Genomic DNA, 19,040 nt, shown 5'->3' with positions numbered 1-19,040 from the left:
ACTCTTGGTTAAATCTGTGTTAGGTTTCCACCAAATCCGAGACTCACTCTGTGCTCTTTGATCACTCGCTCACTGGTGCAGGTGCCAGACAGGGCTTGCATTTCTCTGTCCAACTCTGCTCTGCAGTCTTGCATGATCACAGCCACTCGACTTCGCTCCACCTCCACCTTTAGACGGAGCAGGTGAGACGGTACCTCGCCTTGGATGTCCTGTGGAAAAGACAGAGAAAACACAAAGCATAGGAGATATGGTAGATAAGATATGCTGTATAATATACATGAGTTGCCGTTTCATATTGTTCTATCCTTGAAACTGTCAGAGGCAAGATATCCTCTAGGGAGACTGCGAGTAAACACTGAGAGGGTTGCAGTTAAATCCAGCTAGTACAGGTTAATTGGAAACAGACAGGAGGGAACTCTATCAAAGCCAAAGGTCCTCCTGGTTAAGATAATGAAGTATCGGCTATGCGCCTCCAGAGATGTACAGTAATTAGTGAGAGTATTAAACCATAATGACCCCTGACCTTCCAGTGTTTGTGCAGCCTGCGGACAGTTTCTTGCAGCCCCTGTTGCTCCTCCTGTGGTAGGATGTCCGTCAGCTCATCACACGCCTTCAAGAACACGCTCAGCACCCGCTGGTCCAGTTGGCCAAAAAAATCCTGTGCAGTAAAAAATACAAGCGCTGAGAGAGAGAAGCAATTCTTGAGTTTACATTAATGAATCTCTTAAGTTTGCAAGAACAAACAAAAGAGATTACTAGGGGTTGTCTGGGCATTTGGCAACCTCTGAGATTCTGAAATCAACAGGCATTTTACAGTAAAATGCTTGACATTGAGGTGGACGAACATAAAGCCATTCTCGATATACACACATAGTGGAAACTGGGCAGAAAAGAAGTGGTAAAATTGATACTACCTGTATACCCGCTCCTGACTTTCCCCATATAAAAGACTTACAGGTGTATTTTGAGCTCTATTTTGCTACTGTATTATACATCGTAACTGTCTTCGTGGTAAGAGAAAATTTAGCAGCCTTGTAGAACTACAACACACATTGAGAGACCAGTATTCTTTTCTACATATTAGCTGTATATTTCTATGTGCCTCCTCTATTTACAGCAGAGGGTTTCAGGTTTGACACTTACACTGTGTTTCTTCAGTAATTCCTCAGCGTTTCCAGTCTCTCTCAAGCAGCCCTGAGCTTTCTTCAGCACTCTCTCCAGCTCTTGTCTTGATTCCTCAAACCTCCTCCTTAGGCAGTTGTTGGCCTCTTCCTGCCTTCTCCATTCCCCAACCTCCTTCAGCAAAGCCTGAGAGGACGAACAGTAAGTAGTGGTGATTGTAATTAGTTTCTTCAGTAATAATGTAATCATATTATTTGTCTTACACCAAGCCAATGAATAGTGAGACACATGAGCAAGTCTTATCTGCGCTGTTGCCTCCTGGGTGTTTTGATGTTCTTGTGATCTCATTAATATAATCAGCGTTGTGGGTAATGCAGTGTCTGCCTGGCATTCTGGTATGTGTACATGTACATGTATGTTTAACACTTACCTGAGCTGAGCCTTGTATTTCAGCCACTTTCTTTTGCAGCAGGGACAGGTCAAAGTTTCGAAGCGCCTTACTGGTGGAGAGCGCCCTCTGCAGGGTGTGGTGATTCCTCTCAATCACTGACAAGCAGCGTTTACAGCTTTGCTGCTGGTTTAACAAATCCTGAGGAAACAATGCCAATAATTATGGAAGTGTGTTGATAATGGTACATTAAAAAATATAAACACTTTTATTATACATCAGCAATTCCCATCCCATCCCAAAAAGGTTATAGTAAAAACAGGTAGTAAAGACGAAGACCACACAACACAAGACAGAGATATGGTTATATTTGAATAGACCAGCAATTAAGCACACATTACATATAAAGAAAATGCCATTTTTTTACACCCCGCATCGTATTTTTGTAGATTTTACCATTATTCCTTTTGATTATGGCATTATATATTACTCACCAATTTCACTCAAAGTCACAAGTTATTAGACTTTTATTAGACAGATTTTAAACAAAACCCCAGTTTAATCAAATTGTCTAAACCACTAACTAACTGGGTAGTAAAAATTGATGGGAATGTACCTGAAATATCCATGATTTATCTCAAATGCACTGTAAAACTGATTGCGTGCACAAGTGCAGAATGATGACCAAAACTTCTAAAATAGGCTTGCTCTAAAAAAATTTCTTTTAATCAGCCAGGCTCCTACGTGGCAACCATTGTCATCATATCATACCTGCCACTTTTGTTTTTGCTGGGTCTGGGTCTGTGTGTCTGGGTCTCTGGCAGCAGAAGTGATGCGACTGGCCCGCTCCAAGGCTTGGTAAAAAGCAGCGATGTGTTTCTCCATCTCCTCCAACAGTGGCAGGAGGACATGACACTCCCTCACAAGGGAGGGACACCGCTCTCTCACCTGGAGACAAATAATAAAGGCCATTAAACAGTGACATGGAAAAGTGACAACATTGTGTGATTGAATATAAAGTCTCACCAAAGACGCATGGTGAGACTTGAGATATATTTCACGCTACTTCTCATGTTTCAGACAACTGATACCTACCTTACTCAACTGACTTTTGGCTGTTGCCATAGTTGCCATGACCCTGGCAGCCTCATCCTGTGGTGCATCCTTGGCAAGAAGCTGAGCACTGCGGGCAGCCAATTTGTATTGGGTCTCCATGGCAACAACCTTTTGCTTGGTATTCTGAGATAAGACGTGGAGGCAAAGGGTCATCTTAGACATTCTTAAATTGAATGCACTATCCTCAAAACTGCTTTTGGCAATAAAAAACTTAAAAACTTAAACTTGAACATAACATGGTTGTCTGCAGCTATGTCAGCAAAACAGCAGTGACATAAAGCTTAAAAGAGTAAGTTCACTAGGAAGTAAAACAACTGGGAGATACAATTAAATTATTCTCTTTCGTATGTTTCTGCCAGGGGAGTTGGGCCCAATGCCAAAATCATTCTAAATGTCAACATGTGCTGTTATGCACCTTGGAAATGAGTCTCAGGCCCATGTCTCATTACAGTCCAAATGTTAATGAATCTATCTGATTCACTACCTACTGACTTGAGATATAATCTGGACCATCTCAATTGTCTCAGAGCTAAAATGCTGGCTAGGCTTAGATGCTACAAAATAATCACTGTTGGGAAAGAATAAGCTGGGAACTAATGCTGATGCTGTGATGCTGCAAACCTAAAACATGCTGGTATAAAATTTAATGATGATAATGTAATAGTGTGAGAAGTGTGAAGTGTGCTGTGCATTATTGTACTTAACGTGCGAGTGAAACACTGGTGGTTTGCTTTTCTCACCTCCACATCCTGCAGAAAGGCTCTAACGTTGAGGAAAGACACCTGGACAGGAGCATTGAGCTTGGCCTCTGCTGTGTCCAGCAGCTCTTTAAGGGCTGACACGGCCTTTAGATGGTCTTTTCTCCACTTGTCCAGCTCATCTGTACGGGCATACTGCAGCAAAGGAGAGATAATACAAACTTTAGGGTTGCTTTTATTGTAGATGTACCATCCTCAAGCCTGGACCAAATAGTACCAAGCATTCAAAATAAAAATAAATGTAATACATCAAGAATTATTCTGTTGTATTTTTAGGGTGTTTTTTGTTACTTGTTTGACTTTGAGGAAGAGGTCTCTCCATCGTCCATTCAAAAGGAGTAGCTGCTGTTTGAGATCAAGTGACACTGTTTCATCACATGTTTCAATGAGAAAATTCCCTGCATCGTTCATGGTTGCATGCTGATCCATCCAGTGGTTGAGATTCCTGAAAAACTCCTGTAAGAGAGACCGACTCATTAAAAAGACAGAAACTGAGACACAAGGAAATTAAGAGCAACAAAGACCAACACAAAGAATGAGCGTCAGAAACAAAGAAAACTACTCAAAAAAGAAACAAAGAAAGGGATTCAAAGAAAGAAACAAAGAAAGGACAATAAAAAAAACTGGGGTAATTAGCTGTCTAATCCTTGGTGGGGATGTGAGTCTGAGGTAACCATGGCAATGAGACAAGTGAAATATCCTTAGCGGCTTGCTGTAAGTCAAGGAGATCATTTGATACTTGAGTGGAGACCGCTAATAGGATTCCACTTAGAAGACCAAATGCTTGAAATTGGGCTGACGTAGATTTGATTGCTTCTACTACGAGGTCCATCAAATAAATACATATATGAGGGGACTCTTAATCTGTGCACAGTATATGGTGGGGTTTCCAACAATATTAAGAGTCAATCTCATACCCGTTTTGTGTTTTCTGGCTGGCTCAGGGCTTCCTCTGCATCCTCTAGCCAGGCCTGTAAGGAGGCCACAGTGGAGTTGTACCTCTCCCAGTTTGACAGCACCTCCTCCAGCATGCTCCTCACACTGCGCACTTCCATGGAGAGACTCCTCCACTGGGTCACCACCTCCCGCATGAACCTCCGCACTCCCATCTCGCCTTCATCCACTAGAGGAGAGATACATTAACTTTAACAACAACATCAACAATGACAGCAATAGCAATACTTCTACTACCAGTGACTGTTGTTCAGCAAAAGTTACATAGCCTCGCTTTAAGCCACAGGACATGTGGTACACATATTCATAGAAACACCAGACAAAGAGCACATAAAGGCTGACGGAGCTACATGCCTTTGCAGACAAATCTCTGACCTCAAAAACTCTCACTACAGGGAGATGTAGTATCTTTGCTTGTGTGTTCCATTTCATTGGTAAAAACGCTCCAGTCTCATAAGTCCTGTACCACAAACTATTGTCAGCCAGTGTGGGGCTGATAAATGACTCCACCAAATACAAATATCCAGTTTCAAATACACATTAATCAGATAGTACTATGCCTTTAAATGGTAGATAATTACATATCAATCCCCTTATCCTCCTCTCCTTCCTCAGTCTGCTATAACTCCAAACTGGGGCTTTAAAAATATCCAAATGATCTCTTATCTAACCAATCACAGCTGAGGGTGCTAACTATCAGCAAAGCTCATGCGGGTATGGTGGTGGTGGGGGACGCTTCATTTGTGGGGTCGACCAATCAAGTCTCAGATGTCCTGATTTCTCGCCACACCTCACTGCTTTGCTCTGCATACCCTAAAGCAGCACAACCCTGAAACTTAATGAAACCAACAAGCTAGCTCAGTGTGCGCCCAGAGACCTGCAGAAGTGGAGCAGCCCCTAACTAGCAAATGGGGTCGTATTCCCCACTGAGAGCTGGGAGTGGAGGAACCTCATTTAGCTGTAGCCTGCAGACTCTCCCCTTCTACCAAGCTGTAAAACCAGACAGGGGCAGACTGCAGAGCTGCTGGAAGAGAATTGAGAGTTGTTGACAGGGGAGAATAAAGTTGAGATATGTGCACAATGTTGAGATATTCAGTGCCACTCAATTTCCGATAAAACCAACATCCAAAAGACGATAATGCAATTAGGTTTGGACGATATGACAAGCGTAAGATGATATAAATTTATCAATGTTTGGAGATTTTGCCATACCATTCATACCGAGATATCTATCCCTTTTTATATTTTACCTGAACAAGCACATATACTGAAAGTATCTGGTTGTATCAGACTATTGTGGGCAACGGTTGCAAATCACTGAGCAGGACTGCTTTATTGCAATATTGAATTTTTATGTGATTTGATTTGTATTTAATATTCTGGAATAGGCAAAAATAGACAATCCTCTCTGGTTATTTCATGCATAAAAGAGTTTTCGGCTGCTCCTTCCTGCTGTATCCAAGGTCAAGAGTGAACCTTCAAGCACAGTTTTTAAATTGATTTTCCAGACAAAATAACTATATCATGATATAACAGTATCATGATATAAAATTAGACCTACATAGAGAATTGTATCCGCACTCCGCCTTTCCTAAATGTCATTATTTATCAGTAGGGTCCGAATTGAGACATTTTGTTGTTAATCAAAAAACATATGTACATATAAAAACATACAGCATGCACCTGATCCAAGGAGGTGAATTCATGTATATTAAAGAATTAACCTTTAATGAAGGTTATTCCGTTTATTACATATAAAATCATACATTTACTGAATACGTTTGACTCCTCACCTGAGCTGTCAGCATTGACATAGTCGTCAGCAGACTGCTTCAGGGACTGGAACAAAGCCTCGTAATTTTCAAAGAAATGTTGCTTCTCCACAAATGACTGATGAAGACAGAATCACATAGGAAAATGTTACCACCTGTGATGTGACAAAGATGACAGTAACATCATAATGGATATACAGCAATAAAACTAGTAGTCATATACTACATAATAGGAATTATTTTTATAACCATATGACTATAATAATAAATTGAATTAAAACTTTCCATACTTCTTAACTTTTAACCCTAAAGATTTAATTAACATTTCAGCACATTATGTACAGAGTGAATACTGAGCTTACAACATAGTTGTGGAGCATCAGTTCCACTGACTCTTGTCGGCCGTATTTTATGATCCAAGATTTGAGCTTGGACTCGGCTAGAGTGAGGAAGGCTTGCATGTGGTGTTTGTTCTCCAAGAATTCCATTCTCGCCAAGTGGATGCTAGAAGATGTAGAGACAAAGTTCATCCTAAAAGAGACAAAGTTTACAAAGGATATCAGACCTACAGCTTGTCCCTGGAGTTAATATAATTCAAACACTGGTATCTGTCAACAAACATTACTATAGTGCGAATACAGAAACTTTTCTGTATTTGTATTCTGGGGTGTATTTTTCAGACTTCCAAGACAGATTGGCAGGTGTCTTTACTACCTCTCAGCCATGTCTTGGAGCTGGTCTGGGGGAACAGGGACTCCATCAACACTTCTGTCTTTATGGATCCTCTGAAAGACCTGCTGGTGAGTTTCCAGGCTCTTCAACACATCCTGCACAGTGTAAATACATACAGCACATGAAGACAGATAACCAAATAGAATAAACAACTAACCAGCACCTTTGAAATTATTTGTCCTTTGTTTTTTATACAATTTGCCTCTCCTGTCTATGGCTTCATGCGAACCTTGTGCTGCTCCAGAGCTCTGTGGACAGTGTTAGCTGTCACGTCATGTGCCTGCTGGACAATGATCTCTTGTTGCAGGGCTCCTTCAGCCTCATGCAGCCACGCTCCCACCATATCCAGAGGAGCCGGCAGAGACCTGTCCAGCTGCAGATGCCAGTCCAGGAGCTGAAATAAGGAAAGCAGTTGAGAAACACTATGAGCAGATTGTGATTGTCCAGCTGATAGCGTGGCACAAAAAATGCCTCACCACCCCAATTAAAGCCCATAAGTGAAAACCCATACAACTACAACTACAGATAAAACAATTACATTGAAAACTGGTAATCACACGCTGAAAATAAACAGACTGACGCAAATTTATAAGGATTGCTTCTGCTTCATCCGTGTCCTAAATGCCTAACGAAATGCCATCAAACTTGTTAGAAAAAACAAACTATCAACAGTTCTAGAGTCAGCTAAGTCTCTGCTAGACTGGAGATTGTTGCCCTGGCACAAACACATGTAACTGTTACATCCTTGGTTCACATCTGGCTGGAAACCTTTGAGGAGGTTGAAGGTGCCTCCTGCTTCTCTCACCCTATTAGAGACCCTTTCCCAGGCCTGTTTGACCAGAGCCTGATCCACAGTCAGCATCCCATCCTTCTGAGTGGACTGCAAAGCTCCCTCCACCTGCTTCCTCCTCATTTCCATTTGGACACGCAGACTCTTGAACAACTGAAAATAAAGAAGAATTCACATCTGTCCGTCCCTTGTGAAAGCGTGTCCAAAAATATTCAAGTTACAGTATACAGACATCAGAGCAAGCGCTTTCTCAGGGGTCACACCCTCTTCCCATTGCTATCTAAGACCCTCATAAAATCTGTGGCTAATTGCCTCTGAATGATGTCCCTCTTTCTGGCTTCAGATTCTCAGACTCTTCTGAATAATGTGCAAAGAAAATGGGGATATCCCACATGCTTCTGAATATGGAAAGTATCCTGAGGCTTGGTGGAATAAGCCAGATTGACTGAAAATATGACGGCTGCCGTCTGATCCCGACAGTGTAATGCCACTGATTAAGCTAATAATAAGAGCGTCTGTGCCCAGTGTGCCCAGTTTAAACTGCACACACACACACACACACACACACACACACACTAACCTGGTACTGTTGAGCGAGATTGCCCTCAGTCTCCTGAGCCTGTATTGCGTCTCTCTCCAGCTGGTCGAGCCACATTTTGAGCTCCCTCAGGCTCTTTCGCTGCTCTCTCTGGGAGGCCGGGATGGTGGGGTGAACAACGGGTGGAGAGATGGACATGGAAATTGGGAAGTGCAAAGGGGAAATGAAAAACAAATGAAAGAGAGTATGACAGAGTGTAAGGGAAAGGGCAAAAACAGAAAGATGGGAGAGAAAAAGTGATTAACCAGAGAGATGTTTGAGGGATTGATGAAAGGATGGAGGGAGGGTGAGGGTGAAAGAGAGGGCATGTACTGTTAAACATGTGTTCTCCTAATCCTCTGTGTCTCCCTGTAGGACAAAACGTCAAAAACCCACAGCTGCCAAAAACACTCAGCTTAAACAGGGTACTTTGTCTAAGACCCCCTACTAACATTTCATTGGATTTTAAGTAACCATGACGACAATACTATGCTGCTCAAAAGCTTGTGAGATAGTCCATTCAGTTTGAGAGCTTTTCCCTCTCAGTCTATTCAGTTTCATCACTTCACGTTAGCTCCTGTAGAGATATCAAACTTTATTCTTTATGACAGCCTAAGACGTTAAAATGGATTAAGCTAATTCTAAGAGGAAGCAGACTATTCTTTATATACTGTACTCATCACAACTTCTGCAAATCATTTTACAACCAGTTGCTATTTATTTTACAAAATAACGCTTTTGTTGTTTTTATGTGAAAACACAAGAGCCAATTGACCGTCATTCAATGAAAGAGAATATTCAGGACAAACATTAGTGTGTGTGAAGAACAAAGCACGTGTGAAACACAACAACCACCAAAAGCCTAATTAGCGTTGTAAGACAACAAAACATAGTACAACACAGAAAGCAAGTGGTTAGAGCGGCTTTACCGCACATCACAGCTCCTGACACTGTTAACCTTAAAAACAGGCAACCTCTATTCACAAGCTTTCCATCAAATACGCTGTATCAATGCACACTGCCAATGCCAGAGGCTTTCATTGTCATGCTAATGGAACCAGGAGCCATGGCGCTAGGAGGTAACGTTAATAAATGGTAATATCACATCTTATTATACTGGACTTCCTTTTGTTATCATGGCTCAGAAACCCTGCGGCAGGAATATCAGGTAAGATAAAGTGCCAATATTACCATAAAGGCTCTATTTTGACATGGAAAAACAATGTTTAATCTCACCCATACACTGTACAGTAGGCAGTGATACTGTAATCCAATAGAAGAGCCAGAAAAATAAGCATTAATCAAATTTATATGGAAACCATGAATGTGCATGGGTGCTAATTGCATTGAGCTGCGGAAAATGATGGAAAGCCTGCCCCTGGGACTTTAAGTTACCATATAACCTACCTCCAACATTTCCTCTATATCGCGAGGAGCAAGACCATGCTGTAGGACAGAGGCACAAGCACAATAACCACAGGAAAGCAGTCACCACACAAAAACACCAGACAGAGAAAGACAAGGAGAGATACGAAAAGATGTGCAACAAGGACAGACACTGCCAGACCTGAGTCACATGACACAAGAGAAATTACTGCTTGTTTTAACCTACTTTGAATAGCAGATAGATAGATGGGTGCTCCATCAGAAAGTTTCAGAAAGCATTAACTGCATTTTAAAATAAGGAAATTCAATTTCCTGTAATTGCTCTGAAGTTCACTTGGCCATGAAGAAAGCCTCACCCACCTTCCACATACATAGGTTAAAACAAGCATAAAACAGTATGTAGAAAGCCCTAGCTGTGCACACTTCAATAAACAAAATACCATCTATATATATATATATCATGGCTGAAGTTTGACACTCTAACTATGAAATCTGAAGAGAAAGACAAAACACAGAGAAGACAATGAATGGCATATCCAGACAGATAAATCTGACAGCTGGTTACCTCTTCTTCTGGCTGTCCGTCTGTGTCGCTCTGCTTTCGGTCAGGATGATGCTTCAGGAACTGGGCTACATATGTCATAATGGATTTCTCATCTGGCTTGTCTACATCAACATCTGAGGAGGGCACCAAATAAATGTAATCAGATGTCATATCAAGTTGAGGCCAGCTGATAATGAACAGTTTCTCTCATAGAGGAAAATAACTGGAATTGATAAGAATACATTTGACTGACATATATTCACAAACAGAAACCTAAATTGAAAACAGCCTTCAGGCACTTCAGATCAGTGTCGAAGTTTTGTTTGGAGGTTCCACCATGCTGAATCTCACGGCCTAATGGACCTTAATTACACTGATGTCAAGCTTGATTTGTCAGAGTTCATTGTGAAGGGCAGGCGTGAAGGGGCACAGATGGTGTTTGGAAGTGACACTGAGGTGCACATCTGATGCTGTGATAGATGCCCACAATTGTATTTCAAAACAATTAGAAAAAACAGCTCTATGTGACGAAAAGCTAATATCAGCATAGCACTCATTTGAGTAACACAAAGGTCACATTGTTTTCTATTAAATATAATATAGCAGAGAGAAAAAGAAAAGTTAATACAGAGGCAAATGACTGTAGAATTAATTTGATCCCATGATGTTGTAGATATGTGGTTAGTTGTTATGTCAACAAAGACTTGTTCAGTTCAGTTTCCATCAATTTAATGACAAAGTAAAGAAGATGCAAAGAAATGCAATAGCAAATTTACCCTCTGGGTCAAGAAGTTGTGGAATGCCCAGCTCTGTCTCAGCCAATAAGAAGGCTTCCTGCAGATTTTCTCGGATGGGCCTCCTCCATACATGCTCCATGTCAACTAGATTGGGCCGAAGGGCATGTATAACTGCAAAGAACGCTAACCCTGTGCGCCAACTGGGGCCAAAGTCCTTCACCTCAATCCCCAGACGTCTAGAAACAACAGAACATTACAGTACAACGTCAAAGCAGATGGAAAAAAAGCACATTTTCTTGCATACACAGCTTTAAGAAAAGAAAACGTTTTTGATTCTCACATTTCACTGAAGAGCAACACAATTGACTAGTAATTGGGGCTACATACTTGGTGGCTGTGTGCTGGACCCATCTCAGTAGGGCCTTTCTGGCTCCGCCTTGCAGAGGTGGGAGGTTTTTTTTTTTGACAGGTGGGCTGGTGGTCTCGGTGCTGCTGGTGGAGCTGTCCAGTGAAGAAGTGCTGCTGGACAAGGCCTGAAGTGCTGGTAGGCTACTCGTCAGCTCCTCAATCTGAAAAGAACAGGAAATCAGGCCACCATACCAACATATTTACTCAAGAATTATTTTCTAACTTTTGTTATTCAAAATAATGCCTGCCTGAAGAACACTAAGCTTAATCATTGTAATTGCAATTGTATTGTGTTTGGTTGTTGCAACTGATGCAGCAGATGCCCTGGCACTTATGAACATATAAATATGTAACTTTGTAATCAAGTGGCTTTCGATGTGCTTTATTATTGGACTTTATGGGTTAACTTTTACTCATCAAAGTGGTGGTGAGCAGCTTAACACTGAGGCTCTTGGAAGTTTAAAGTCTTGTTTAAGGCCAACTTCATGATTGGAGAGGAGATCGTTTGCTCTTCACTTCACAGTGTGCAGACTTTACCTTCAGGCAAATTACAACATTTACACTTTATATTTTTATTCCGTTTTTGCGCATATGCAAATGTTGATCCATACGATGTTGAAGGTTAATGTTACACATCACCCAAAAATACTGTATTATTCCGTAACCATGATTGTACAGAATTGCAATTCAGTTGACAAATGATGACATATTTAACAACCCAGAGCCTTGATGATATCAACAATCACAAAATGTATTATTAGACTTCAGCCTAGCCAGCTGGTCAGTTGTTGAAGATTTATTGCTATGCACGCATAATCTACTTCTCAGTTTCTCCTCTCTACTGCCGGCAAACTGAGGCAGCTCACAGCTCAGCAAATCTATATACGTCACTGTGAAATGAAATACATCAATGTGTCAGTAAGTGAATAAGTACATTTTCCACTGTTCTACATTTCCTTTATTTAATATCCTTATGTTTGCTGGAATGGCAGGCATCTGCATGTGCTGATGTTGCTAAGAGACTGTAGTATTGTGATGAAGTTCTTGTTGATCTGTGCATGTCTGAAATGCCTGAGGTAGCAACTGCTCTTTTTCAGTGGAGATGCTTTGGAAGATTGATTTTTCCATCTTAATTTTGTCTGGAGTTCAAGTTGCTTAGCTTTTAGCTAGCTAGAAGACGATCAAGGCTTTACTGAACATTTCTTACGAGATTTAATACTTGTTTGAGGATATTTCATTAATATGTCGGACCATGCTGATAGTATATTTGCAGCCGTGTAGTTGTAGTCCTAGTTGTGAGCTATTAGTGGTGATTTGATGGCTGACTAAGATGTTCACACCACAAAACGTAGTTGGAACCACATTTCTTCTACTTGTCTTATTGTTTCATTTAAAAATGTAAAATCCTAAATTATGTACATTTAACGTGCTTATCTGATTGATGGCATGTATGTAAATTAACTAAAGGCAATGTTACCTGGAAATAGAGGATGATGGTCCACATCAACCCCAATACAATTGATGGCCGTCCATCAACAATGTCTGTGGAGTTGATGTTCACAAGCTTGATCTGCATCAAAACACAATAACCAATATTTCAAGATCTCATGACAGGACCTAACAATTCCAGATTCTCCACTTACACCTCACTATAATCTCATACATATTGATTAAATACACACAATTTCCCTCAATCTGGTAACTCTGTCTCATACATATGTTTACACAAAATGAACAATATATAGTATGAGCATAATCCTCAGCACTACTAGATGCAGATAATCCTGACCCTATCTATTCCATGTCCTGAACAAACCAGTGCATTAACATTATGAATACTGACCGGAGATCCTCTGTAGGCAGACTGGAGGGCAGATAAGAAAAGAAGTAGAAGGAGAGAGAGAGCATTTAGAGGTACTCTACATGTGTTTGATTGGAGGGGGTTGCCTCATTGACTGTGAGATAGCAGATACCGTAGCATCTCTGAGGTGAGATAACTTGAGTGGTTGGCTGAGAGGAGAGATCTATCACCACTAGACAGGCAACAGGGATTATATCCAGCAGAGATGGACAGACAGAGAGTAATAGAGGGAGAGAGAGCAGCAAAGAGAAGAGCAAGAAAAGGGAGAAAGACCAGGCTGTATATACTGATATGATGAAGTATTCTATATTATCATACAGAGGGTTATATTACTGACACGCTGCAGCACAACAGGTCATCATATGGTAATACATGCCACTCTATAGGTGAACAAGCATGGAGGAAGAGATTGGGGGCAGGTGAGGGCAGCGCAAGGAAGCATGGGATAGTGGCTGATAAGAATACGTGCAATACACGGTTTCACATTAGAAAACACAGCAGGCTACTCAACACAGCGGTGTGAAGCTGGAAGGGTTAATGGAAGCGTTTTGTGTCATGACAACACACCCCAGCCAATCGAACACAGCTAACCAGTAGTTGCATTGGTACCAACAGTGTGGAGGCAAACAGTATAGTTGATGTCATTCAACTGACTGAAAATTATTCAGTAACATGTTTGATCATTTAAAAAGTAATTTATATAGCTAAAATGCCATACCTCTGCTCGTTTGAGCTTCTCAAAAGTGAGGATTTGCTGCTTGTCTTTGTTTTATATCATTATAAAGAGAATGTTTTTAGGTTTTGGGACATTAGTTTTGGGCTCTATGAAATTTTGATATGTTTCACTATTTTCTGACATTTTATGGTTTAAACAATCAATCAAAAAACAAACAATGATTCATTGATAATGAAAATAATTGCAAGTTGCAGATCTAGTTTACATTATAGCTACAGATTTTAAAATCCTAGGTCAAATACATATATTACAGGGTTTCAACAGTTTACAAATATGATTGATGAAATGGTAAACATCATAATGCCACTGCACACTCAACAACACAAGAGAGGAACACGAATCAGGCATAAAGTGATTGAGCCTCTAAAGCTAAATGTAAATACGGTCTAGACATACATCAGATTTACACAAAGAGAATATTTACATTTAATTTTCTACACACACAGATTTACGCAGTCGCACACACAGACACATACAGCAGAGTGCCCACTGACGTCTCATCTCCAGACTGCAGATTACTGGTGTAGGATTTACGGTTTTAACCCTGTCACACTTGAGGAAGACAAATCAATGTCCCTGCAGACACCAGCTCATACTTATGGCTTTATTTATGTATATCCAAGGACGAGCTGGGTGAAGCTTGGAGAATGTTTTACTAATCTCACGGAGGGGCAGTTGATGCAGTTAGATGATTACATCCAAAACCACATTAAGCATTTTGTGTCAGTGAAGCTGGGAAAAAAATTGTAAACCATGTTGCTTTTGTCTTAAGTGAAGACAACAGATTGGAGAAAGAAAACTGGAGAGTATTAATATCATAAAGTGCAAGAGGTATGGTGTGACCAGCAAGTATGGTGAATCAGTTGAAGTGATAGAATTAGTAAAGTCATAGTCCAATAATGAGTCAAGAATGTGAACAATGTCAGCAAAAATATATCAAAGTTTAAATTTCCTTTTCTTTCTTCCACTGGTTTACTCAACAAAATCGGTGAGATGTGAGATGTGAAAACATTTCGGGACAAATGTGGGACGCCTGAAGGTGGAGAGAGTAAGGGGCGGGGATGAAGGGGAAACAGGTCACAGAAGGTCAGGATTCAATGTTTAAACCCGCGAGGCAGCAGCTGCGCAGGGAGAGCAGCAGGAGAGGGAAAACGGAGAAGAATAAAAAAAGCATAAAAAGACGCCGCTGAACTCTTACCTTCCTACCCTCAAGGAAGTTGAGAGCTGTACCGATGTTGGCGACCCAGTGGATCCTCTTTAGCTTCTTGCCCTGTTCACATGGCTGAAAGGAAAAGGGTGAACAATGGAGATGGCAAAGAAAGAAGAAAGAAATAGATAAACAGAGATGGTAAGAAATAGATAGTGTGGATAAAATAAAACAGAACAATTGAAATAAAGTTATTTTAAATGCAACTGTATAGCACAAGTATGGGCATTATGGTGGGAGAGCACACTTAATACAGTGTAGATACTGAGTAAAGACACACACAATACAGTTAAAAAGAATAAGTGAGAAAATCAGGAATAAAGTGAGAAAGACACACAGGTCCAATCAGAGCTGTGTTTGACTATAAACAGTCGGATCAATAGGACATAGACAGCTTAGACCTAAGGCAATATTGGCTGATTAAAATCCTCAAGATGTGTGTGTGTGTGTGTGTCTTTGTCTGTGTTGTGTGTTTGTGAACTATGATCTGTCCTTGGTAATCTAGGCTTCTATGCAATTTAAACATCCTAATAAAAGCCGATCAATGAGACATTTCCATGTGACTGTGGCTCATTTCACACGCACTGCCTCAAGTCTGCAGCTATTTTTGAGATTTGTCAAAAACACTTAGAGCAGAAGCACTGGCTGTTTTTATATAAACAAAAGATCAAAAATGGCTGAATTTCATCAGTCCGATCCTTGTTCAGCTCAAGTTAAAATTTAATCCAGAAAGATCAGAGGATATGAAGTGTTTGAAGTATGTGGCCAAATCACATGCTGTAGAAATGACCATGAGACTCACCAGTTTTTGTCCAGAAAGGACTTCCAGCAGGGCCAGCAGCATCACACCATCCTTGATATCCTCAAACAAGTCTGTCACCACCAGAGATGGGACACGCTATATGAAAACACGCATGTCCATGAGCCTTTATTGTAAAATGTTTTTGAATTCAGTCTTTTCCAACAATATGTTAAAACATGCACACACAGAAATAATGTAATTCCTGGGGGAATTGTACTTTTGGCTTTCGAAATTAAAAACTGAGTGAGAACCTTTGATGTCAAGTTAAGTAAAATCATTCAAAACTTCCCAGTTTTTCTAGGAACAGTTTTTATGGTGTAGAAACAGACATTTCTAAATCGGTGCCTGGTGCCCGGGCATAATAAGTTTCACAAATTCACTGTTTACATAAACGTTGCATGCTATAAACTCACACAAAGCTTTCTTAGTTTTCTTGGAATGCAAAAACCTTGGATTTAAGCCTTAATAGCTCTTGCAATGTACATGAAACTGTGAGGCAAGAAGTGTTTTTTTCTGAACATTATCCTACTCCAAGTGGCACCACGCATAAATAAACCAAAATACAATCAATATATTACACTGTATGATGTTAATTTCAACTTGTGAAACATGGATAAAGGAAATCCTCGTAAAAGATGTACTCGACGCCCTAAACGAGTTTGGCTGTGCCAAGTATTACTGACAGCGAGAGTCAGCCATAAGCAGAAGCTCAGCAGGCTCTGAATGGGGTCTTCAAATCCTAAAATATGCTGATGATTTCAAACTGTATCCTTCTCATTGACTTCCTTCCTGACCTGACACAGACTTCTAGACTCGGGGAAATCCACATATCTCTGTTTCTAGCCGGCGCCACATCAAGGATTTCTCTTAAAGCACAGTCACATGCTGGGGCTGAGGAGAGGTTTAGAGGGGGGAATGCATTCAGACGAGCGAGCCATTCACAGGGAGATTAACGGCAAAGGGAGTGAGGGAAAAAGAGAGAAGCGAAGAGAGGCGGAAGCAGAGATGTATGTGCACGAGTGTATGTGTCTGTGTTAGCACGTGCAAGTGGAGTGTGTGTGTGGTGAGTGAGAGAAAAATATTCAACCCCCAACATCGTCGGTACGCAAGAGGGGTATAATTGAGTGGAAAGAGTGGCAGCGAGAAAAACGATAGAAGGCAAAAAGAGAAGGGACACTAACCTCGCGTCTTTCAAAATTAATTAGCAAACACAGTAGCTCTTCTCACTAATTCCTCTTCTAATGTCATTTCATGGCTTTGGATATTAGAATATTCAGACAGCACTTGTGCTCCTATCATAAAGTGACAGAAGAAACACTTACAAAGACCCCTTCAAATACATAAATTATACCATGAGCTAATTGAAGTTAAATTTACCTATTTGTTCATTATAATCCAAAAGCTAATGAGGAAATTTCTGGCTAATTACAAAATAAGAAAGTAATATCCATTTCCTCTGCTCAGCCACATGGGCTAAAAAAAATAAATCAAGGGCTTAATGAGCTAATTACATATGAGTGTCTGGGCCATAATTGATTGTGAGCAAAGGAGTTTCAGTATGTGCGTCTGTCTGCGCTCTCATGTGATTCCCCTGGTACACTTGACTCAGTGGATTCCAAAAGATCAACAGCATGAAAGACAGTGGGAGGGGCAGAAACAAAGAGAAGACTGAAGGGGTTCATTTTGAATTGCAATACATCCTGTTTGAAGGAACAATTGACACCAGATGCCTATTGTCCAAATCTTTTGGAGGTAAAGGTATTTGCAAGCTTTTGAGAGGGCATTATTTGTTCGTAAAAGCAACAATGTGAATAACTTAAACTTTTAAAATCACAGTAAATTAAATTATACTTGGGCAAAATCCTGCATAAACGTATGGCACAGGATGAATGTCTCTCTACAATACTTTTGTCTGCTAGCAAGTAAGCCATCACACAGAAATGGCTGCAGGCAAATCCTGCAACAAAGGACGACTGGACTGCAATATAATATACTGTATGTGAAATTGACCGTATGTAAAATACAGGAAAAAATGGACTAAGATATGCCTATAAAATATATCCCATTACATATGTCATTCAAAGACCCTGGTCCTGTATTGTGGTCGTTTGCTTGAAAATATCAATACAAATGAAGTTGCCAAGAAGAACTTCCTAATATTCTATAATGCCTTCAACCATTATCAGGCCTAAATCATATTTGGGCTTAATTTATTAATTCATGATGGCGATGCTAGCAGCTCTGTGAGGCTGTACTTTACTGTAAGCTAATTCCTAACATCAGCATGCTAACATGCTCACATGACAATGCTAACAAAATGATGTTTAGCAGGTACATGTATGTTTCAGCAAACTTAGTTTAGTGTGTGAGCATGCTATCATTTAGCAGTAAACACAAAGCACAGCTGAGGCTGATAGGAGTGTCACTACCTTTGTGAGTATTTAGTCATAAACCAAAGTATTGGACAAATGGAAATCTTGAAGTTATTACAATTCATCATGATGGGAACATGAATATATGAATCATATTTCATGGCAACCTACCCAACAGTTGAGGAGAAATGTCATTAAAAACCACAAATGTCAACCTTAGGGTGGCGCTACAAGTCAGAGGATCATTTAAGTCATTAGGATTCATCGTCAGGGGACCATGAATGTCTGTACCATATTTTGTGCCAATCCATCTAGTAGATGTTGAGATATTTCATTGGATAAGAGAAAACTTTGACCTGCTGGTGGCACTAGAAGAAAAGTCAGTAGGATTCATCCTCTAGGGACCATGAATGAACGTTTCATGGCAATCCATCCAATAGTGGTTGACTGACGGATTGGCCCACCAACCGAACCCACTGAAGGTGAGAAAAGGAAAACTAAGTGGCCACGAGAATAGTTGACAGGTTGAAAATTTAACAATTATGAAAAACATCCTAGCGGCTAAGTATGCTGAGGTACATACCATGCACTGTGATGTGCTGGGTTTGAATTTAGTGTGCATAGAGTATGTCATCCACTCAATCCCCCTCTTCCCCCACTAAAGAAAGGAGGGGGTGGGTGGAAGCAGGGAAGTAAACAGTGAAAGAGGAGCGGGGAACTTCACTTTACTGCTGCTGTAATCTCTAAGAATACTTGGTTCACTGAAAAAGCTGTTTGC

The 19,040-nt window shown here is 40.6% G+C and overlaps 1 protein-coding gene across 1 annotated transcript in view; it reads right to left on the bottom strand.

The window, feature by feature from the left end:
• The window catches only part of syne1a (spectrin repeat containing, nuclear envelope 1a), a 121,028-nt gene that overhangs the window by 92,740 nt on the left and 9,248 nt on the right, over positions 1 to 19,040 (bottom strand). Inside the window, exons 3-24 of the mRNA XM_070926329.1 lie at positions 15,891 to 15,986; positions 15,080 to 15,163; positions 12,762 to 12,854; positions 11,264 to 11,445; positions 10,916 to 11,112; positions 10,161 to 10,273; positions 9,617 to 9,655; positions 8,213 to 8,320; positions 7,648 to 7,785; positions 7,072 to 7,236; positions 6,825 to 6,937; positions 6,473 to 6,641; positions 6,132 to 6,228; positions 4,302 to 4,507; positions 3,676 to 3,840; positions 3,367 to 3,519; positions 2,606 to 2,749; positions 2,282 to 2,458; positions 1,553 to 1,711; positions 1,144 to 1,308; positions 524 to 658; positions 48 to 209 (exon numbers count right to left, since the gene is read on the bottom strand). Of these exons, the coding sequence (XP_070782430.1) occupies positions 48 to 209; positions 524 to 658; positions 1,144 to 1,308; positions 1,553 to 1,711; positions 2,282 to 2,458; positions 2,606 to 2,749; positions 3,367 to 3,519; positions 3,676 to 3,840; positions 4,302 to 4,507; positions 6,132 to 6,228; positions 6,473 to 6,641; positions 6,825 to 6,937; positions 7,072 to 7,236; positions 7,648 to 7,785; positions 8,213 to 8,320; positions 9,617 to 9,655; positions 10,161 to 10,273; positions 10,916 to 11,112; positions 11,264 to 11,445; positions 12,762 to 12,854; positions 15,080 to 15,163; positions 15,891 to 15,986 (3,060 nt within the window). The remainder of the gene's footprint in view (positions 1 to 47; positions 210 to 523; positions 659 to 1,143; positions 1,309 to 1,552; positions 1,712 to 2,281; positions 2,459 to 2,605; positions 2,750 to 3,366; positions 3,520 to 3,675; positions 3,841 to 4,301; positions 4,508 to 6,131; positions 6,229 to 6,472; positions 6,642 to 6,824; positions 6,938 to 7,071; positions 7,237 to 7,647; positions 7,786 to 8,212; positions 8,321 to 9,616; positions 9,656 to 10,160; positions 10,274 to 10,915; positions 11,113 to 11,263; positions 11,446 to 12,761; positions 12,855 to 15,079; positions 15,164 to 15,890; positions 15,987 to 19,040) is intronic.

Source organism: Enoplosus armatus, chromosome 19 (genome assembly GCF_043641665.1).
Source record: "Enoplosus armatus isolate fEnoArm2 chromosome 19, fEnoArm2.hap1, whole genome shotgun sequence".
NCBI lineage: Eukaryota > Metazoa > Chordata > Actinopteri > Centrarchiformes > Enoplosidae > Enoplosus > Enoplosus armatus.
Note: the sequence above shows the minus strand (reverse complement) of the source record. Positions and strands in the feature narration are given on the sequence as shown.